Source organism: Hipposideros armiger, unplaced genomic scaffold, assembly GCF_001890085.2.
Source record: "Hipposideros armiger isolate ML-2016 unplaced genomic scaffold, ASM189008v1 scaffold_749, whole genome shotgun sequence".
In the NCBI taxonomy this organism is placed as follows: Eukaryota; Metazoa; Chordata; class Mammalia; order Chiroptera; family Hipposideridae; genus Hipposideros; species Hipposideros armiger.
The window spans coordinates 755,555-763,077 of record NW_017732099.1 but is presented as its reverse complement, the minus strand read 5'-3'; the positions used below and the strand labels follow the sequence as shown (position 1 = coordinate 763,077).

General features: G+C 36.5%; 1 protein-coding gene across 1 annotated transcript in view; it reads right to left on the bottom strand.

Annotated features, from left to right (window-relative positions):
• Positions 1 to 5,355: 5,355 nt before the first annotated feature.
• LOC109373889 (cysteine-rich secretory protein 1) overlaps positions 5,356 to 7,523 on the bottom strand; it is a 31,489-nt gene continuing 29,321 nt past the window's right edge. Inside the window, exon 7 of the mRNA XM_019628139.1 lies at positions 5,356 to 5,483. Within this exon, the coding sequence (XP_019483684.1) occupies positions 5,356 to 5,483 (128 nt within the window). The remainder of the gene's footprint in view (positions 5,484 to 7,523) is intronic.

Below are 7,523 nucleotides of genomic sequence, written 5' to 3'. Positions count from 1 at the left end.
AGTAGATAAACTGGACTACATCAAAACTAAAAACTTTTTTGATTTAAAAAAAAAACCCATGGAATGGAAGAAAATATTTTCCAATCATAATAGTGACAAGGAATCAATATCCAGGAGATATATATATATGGCCAAAAAAATGTATACACATTTTAAGAAAGGAAAAAAACTGTATTAAAATTATGCTAACTGTATTAAAATTACACTGATGGTAACCACTTTGAGCACCTCTTGTAATTTCAGAAGTCAAACATGGCTTGTATTCATTCATCCTTTGTTATCGTTATATATTGAGTATCACAATTTTAATATAGTTTTTCTCCTTTCTTTAAATGCGTGTGCATTTTTTGGCACCCTTCGTAAATGTGGGTAAATTGAATCCTTTGTGCACTGTTGATGGAAATATAAAATGGTGCATCCTGTGAGTAAGGCAGTTCCTCAGAAATACAAAATAGAATTACCCTATGATCCAGCAGTTCCACTTTTGGGTTTATACCATAAAGGAATTAAAACAGGGACTCAAAGAGATAGTTGTATAAGCCATGTTCATTAGCAGCATTATACACAAACCAAAAGGTGTAAGCAAACCAAGTGCCCATTGACAGATGAATGGATACAGAAATGCAGTATTATATACAGTGAAATATTATTCAGCCTTAAAAAGGAAGGAAATTCGGACACATGCTACAACATGGGTGAATCTTGAAGCTATTTTGCTAAGTGAAATTAACCAGTTACCAAAAATATATATATTGTATAACTTTACTTATTTGAGGTACCTAGAGTCATCAAATACACAGAGACAGAGTAGAATGGTGGTCACCAGGAATTGGGAGGAAGACCAATTATGCAGTTACTGTTTAGATACTGTATAGATAAGAGTTTCAGGTTTGAAAGATGAAAATACATCTGGAGATGCATGGTGGTGATGATTACCCCAAAATGTGAATGTACTTATTGCCACCGACGATACACTTCATATTTTTAAAATAATTTTTCAAATTTTATTAAATTTTTTTATTTGTAGCTGTAGTGTGAACACCTGACAATTAGCTTTTTTGATTGTAATGTAGGTGCCTGTGTTTAAGCTCTTGATTGCTGAGACATCCACTTCAAAGGCCTTTGTCTGGAATAAACACATTACCAGCTAGCTACTCAGCAAAGGAAACCATGAACAAAATGAAAAGGCAACCTATAGAATGGGAAAGAATATTTGCAAACCCCGTATTCCACTAGGAGTTACTATTCAAAATGTACAAGGAACTCATACAATTAAAAAGAAATAAATGGCAAACAAGCACATAATCTAATTAAAAGTGGACAAAGGACTTAAATGGACATTTTCCCAAAGACATAGAAATGACCAACAGGTACATGAAAAGGTGCTCATCATCACTAATCATTAGGGAAATGCAAATCAAAACCACAACAAAATTATCCCCTCACATCTGCTCTTATAGGATTGCTATTATCTAAAAGACAAGCGATAATAAAAGCTGATGAGGATGTGGAGAAGGAAACCCTTCTACACTGTTGGTAGGAATGTAAATTGGTGCAACCACTATGGAGAACAGTGGGGAGGTTCCTCAGAAATTAAACATAGAGCTACCATAGGAGTCAGCAATTCAACTTCTGGTTATATATCCAAAGGAAATGAAGCCATCATCTTGAAGAGATATCTGGCCTCCCATGTTCACTGCAACATTATTCACATTAGCCAGGGTATTGGAAACAACCTAAGAATCTGTCAGTGGATGAAAAGATCAGGAAAAGTGGTATAAGCAATGGAATATTATGCAGCCCTACAAAAGAAGGAAATCCGGTCATCGAGACAGAAGGGATGAAGCCCGGGAGACATTATACAAAGTGATACAAGCCAGACACAGAGAGAAAACCACTGCGTGGTGTCACTTACATGTGGAATCATTTTTTAACAAAGAAGATGAACTAATAGAAACAAAGAGTAGAAAAATTGTTCCCAGAAGGGGGGGGGGGGGTTAAGAGAAAGTGGTTGGTAAAAACGTACACATTTTCATTTTAAGATAAGTTCTGAGGCTCTAACAAATAGCATGGTGACTATAGCTGATAGCACTGTGGGACATAATTGAAATAAACAATATAATTAAACTACAAACTTGGCATGTGATATATGCTAACATACACAAGGTGAAGACGCTCTATTGTGCAGGCTGGATGACCTAATTCATCGTTGCCAGGATCCTTAGTAATTCCTGGCGATTTTTGAGCCCAAAAGTGGATCATACAGATATACACCTACTTATAATTTGCCACGCCTCTGTGCTGTCCTCCATGGGGTCACATTGCTTTGACAACGTTCTGGCATTTTGTGCAGCGTCTTCACTCCAATTCTATAGTGGAGCAGTAATAACCCAGCACGTGGTCTTATTACAATTTCCACGGTGAAATTCTAGTTTATTTTTTCTCAAACTCCAAGGCTAGAATTATTCTCAATTGTGTTAAGATAAAAAATATTAAATAATCAGATTATTCTTAAATGTTCTGGTTGGAAGAGGAAGAAAAACATTTCAATGTAGCATATCAGCCATTGAATTCACAAAATGAAGATTTGGTAATAACCAAACGTAGCTTTGCTCTTTCAGACATAGCTGCTCTTTCAGATGTAGTAAAGAGTTGAAGGAAAGACGTCCAGTAAATAAGACCAAGGTTAGAAATCCACCTTAGTCGCTTATTAGCAGTTTTACCTGGGACATGCTATTTAATCTCCTTGTTTAATCTCTCAGTTTCCGCATTTATAAATGTGACCCCGTTATTCATACCCAAAGTTTGTTCTAAACTTTAAATGATACCCCATGCAATACAATTGTGAAATAATAAATCTTGTATTGTGTGAACAATGAATAAATGACAGCTTTGATTAGAAGCAAGTATAATGTCAGGTATCTCAATTAAAAATTGTAAACAATAAAAATTAATAGCGAACTCAACATGCCAGGATGTTACTAATTCTGCATGTATTTTTCCTTACTTTATCCTCGTAGCAACTCTACAAGGGAGGTACTCTTATTATCTCCATTTGCAAATGAGGAAACTGAGGCACAGATATGTGCCGTTCTACAATAATACGAAAGGCAGGGCCTCTTTTTTGGTGGGTTTCTTTCCTCTTCTCATTGTATATACCCACTTAAACGATTGCAACATATTGCCAGCAAAGCGTGGAGGTTGTTATTTGTTTTTCACTACAAGATTTTATGTAAATCATTTAGCTACTCTTTATAATAATTTTAGAATATCAATCTAACAGGTTTATTTTCCTTGGCTTCAAAAGAAGTCGATCTTACGTGTGTAATTTATGTATATGTGTATATGCTGCCATCTTGTGGTCATTTTCTAGAATTACACTTCCATGTGAATGAATTTTCTAAACCATGAGATAAATTAGGTAACTCAGCTTGGAACAGAGGGGGAAAAACCATGGGTTTGCAGATTTTAATCGCTTTATACCAAAAAGACATAGTTTTATCAAAACTACAAGTAACTGCAGAAATAGAGTTGACAGAATGCACCCAATTAGGGCATAGATCTCCTGGCGAAGGGAATACTACTGCACTCACTAGTAAAAAAAATCTTGCCTGTTACATCCAGGCTACAGCATGTTTAGAACTGGAATTTATCTGGCTATCTCAAAGACGATTGCACTCATGCGTGCTGTGATGCATCACCTCATCCCTTTCTGCACTGAAAGACTTATTTCCCCAGTAGCTGGAAGTCCTGCCCACAGACACCTCTGCTGTCTGTTCCCTCGAAATATTGCACTGTCCATGGCCATAAGCTCTTCCCTGGGCCACCCCACATCCAAGTACTGGTAGATGTGGGGACTGTAAATTCCAGGCTAGATAAATAGATTTACCCCCCCCCAGTTTGATTGCGACACAATCGACCTACAGCTCTGTGTAAGTTTAAGGTGTACCGCGTAATGACGTGTCATACATATATTGCAGAACGATCACCCTAACAAGTGTAGTTTATCTCAATCCCATCGTATAGTTACAAAACATTTTTTCCTTGTGATGGAAACTTTTAGGACCCACATTCCCAGAAACGTTCAAATATACCACACAGCAGTGTTAACTGTAGTCATCATGTTGTACGTATTTGCCGGCTAAGTTGAAGTTTGCATCTTTTGACCATCTCCATCTAATTCCCTCACATCCCATTCCACACCTCTGATAACCATAGATCTGATCTCTTTTTCCATAGTTTCATTTTTGTTTGTTTGTTTGATGAGTTTCCACACACAAGTGTGACCGTGTTGTATTTGTCTTTCTCTGTCTGCCTTATTTCACGTCGCATGATGTCCTCCGGATCACTCCACCTTGTCAAACACAGCAGGATATCCTTATTTTTTACGGCTAACTAGTATTCCACTGTATAAATATATCACATTTTCTCTACCCATTCATCTGTGAATGAACACAGGTTTTTTTTCTATGTCTTGGCTATTGTACATAATGCTGCAAGGAACACAGGGTGCATATATCTTTTCAAATTAGTTTGTTTGCTTTCCATAGATAAATTCTCAGAAGTGGAGCTGCTGGGTCATATGGTAGGTCTATTTTTAACTTTTTGAGGAACCTCCATACTGTTTTCTATAATGACTGCACCAATATACATTCCTCAATTTATATCCTTATTTGTAATGAGGAAGACAATATGCTCTATACTATATGGATTGTACCTTGTATATGTAATCAGTACCAAATACATATTGTACTAAATTAGGGACACAGGTTTTCTTTCCTACTTTACAAATGTGTATAGATACAGCAATGGAACAGTAAGCCATTTAAATCACTTGCAATTAAGGAGACTGGACTCTTTGTTTGCTTCGTGGATTATTTTAATGATTGATTTAAAGTAGAAGTAAAGTTAAGACTTGAATAATTATTAATTCATGTAAGTTTTGCAGAGAAGACAAACGCCAGGGTGCTTGGAGACACGGGAAAGCAAGGGAAGGAGTTAAACAGAGAAAAACCCTCCTCTAGCACAGGTTATTGTTGAGGGACCCAGTTCTGCCATTAGCTGAATGATGTCAACCTAAGAATCACATGATTTAAATATGAGGCAGGTGGTGAGCCAGACCTTTCACTGTAACAGTAAGAAAGTTTCAAACGATGTTACTTCAGGATGTATCAGGGCTGGAGCAGGTGGCATGGATGTAAATATCTGATGCCCATATAGGATTAGTGAACCTTAGGCTCTCAAGTATAATTAACCAAATGAAATTCATCAGAAGCTACTGATGCAAAGTAAGGTAAAAAATACAATCCAGCAGACATTTTCCCAACAGCACATTATAGCTATAAATAACAGAGGTTATTTTATCTCTGTGTGACAGAGACAAGTAGCTTTGCATAGTAGTTGAACTGATGGGTGTTGGCATCCAAGTACCTTCTTTTGTTTCTTACAGTTAGTGTGTTCATCGTAGTAGACACACGGGTTAGCTGAAAGGAAAAAGCATGTTTACATAATATTAGTCTCAAAAGGTCACAGTCGCTGAGGAAAGATATCAAGATATCAGCTCCTTAAAGACAGAAACATAAAATTTATTAACACTAGCTAATTATTTTTGATTATCATGAGCTAGTCAAATCAGAATGGGAAACAAGTAATGAATTAAATAAGGTCAATTATTTAAAAAAATAAGAAGATGAAAGTCTGGTCTGATTTTTAACAGGTTTCTTTAATCACAAATTTTTTTTGGTAGGACATATGAAAGCAGACTGGAGAGGAATCATCTTTATTGATTATAATGTCATTTTGAAATCATCATCATAAGCTGTACAGTGATAAAAGTTTTGTTCATTCATTATAGTCTGTTTCTATGATGCTCTATCTTTTAATAGTTAAGGCATTGCTTTGGATTATTAAAATTATATATATATATATATATATATATATATATATATATATATATGACAATTTCTGGGCTCTCTATTTGATTCCATTGGCACGTCTATCTTTACACCAGTACCACACTGTTTTGATTACTATAGCTTTGTTATAAGTTTTGAAANTTTTTTTTTTTATGGGGTTGGGGGGAATTCTCTGCCTGGAAGTGGTATTTGTCTCTTCAGTCCTATTCTTATCTCTTAAATGTGTTGCTACTAATTCTATCAGTTCTTTCTGATACATGTCTTATTCACTTTCCTGGAACAGCTCAATTCCCATATTCCCTGTGAAATGTTCCTTAGTTTTACTGGTACACTGACTCTATCGTCTCATTGACCTCAGACGTTAGTACCTTAGCATGTTGCCTTACAGCACCTAGCCTGCTGTCTCACACACAAGGTTTATAGTGAAAAGACAATTTCTCTCTCCTTTTATGGCATGCAGGGAAACTGGGAAATAGACTTGTCAATATTTGTTTACCTGGCAGCATCACCTGGCTGAGAATCACCTGGCTTCACAGATGAGTCTCTTAGCCTCTGGGCTTCCGCTCCATGAAGGCAGCTAGGAAACGCCTCAATAACTTGTTAAACAAAGTTTGCTGTGCTGATGATACTGATTGGGGGACTTGTCATGGTCTCTGTCCCAGATCTCCCAAATCCGGATCTCAGAGCGTGTGGCCCAGCAACCTGTTCTGTACCAAGATCTTCAGGTGATCCTTAAGCACACTCAAGGTTGAGAAGCACCGTCCTAGGGTGCAGTGGATGAAGCCAGGCTGTCTGCATGGGAATTGTTGCTCAGTCATTTACTAACTGTATGATTTGGGGAAATTTACTTACCTCCTCTGGGCCTCTGTTTCTCCTTCTGTTATGCCATAGCTTTGCTTGTGAAGACCAAAGTTTTAGTATATTGAAAATGAATAGAACTTAATGAAGCTCAGGAAACACCATTACTATTATTGTCATCATTATTGCTGCTGTTTAATCTCACCATTTTCAGCATGTTGCTGGCTGATGGAATTATTTCTTTCTTGACAATGTTACATAAGGCCACAATTTCTATTTGGACAGTTGGTGACTCAACGAAAAGTATATTACATGAGACTCTGTCTGATTTTGCCTGTTACCAGAATATTTTTAATTAATCTTACTACATTTAGACAGAATGTATCACATTAAATATAATATTTATGGTTTTTCAGGATATTAATTTCCATTTCTCCTCTTCTAGTTTTGAGGATTTCTGAAATGTCACTCTGACAGTATACAAGTCCACAGAGTGGTACAATGGATGTTCTGAGATTAAGGTTTTTCGAATTGATGCATTGTACTTTGGACCATCGTGAAGCATGTTTCTCGGACAACATGAACTATAATGGGAGGTGGCTTAACAGTGCACCCTCTACTAACTGACTGCCCTTCTTCAGCTCATTTCCTGCACCCTACAAGTGTTTCCTTCATTTTGCAAATAAACTTGTACTCAGTCCTTGTCTAAAGGTTTATGTGTACCAAAATCTATTGCAAGAGATTTACTATGAGTACAAAGCCTCAAATGTCTTTAATTCAGAGTCTATACCTTTATTTTATTTATACAAA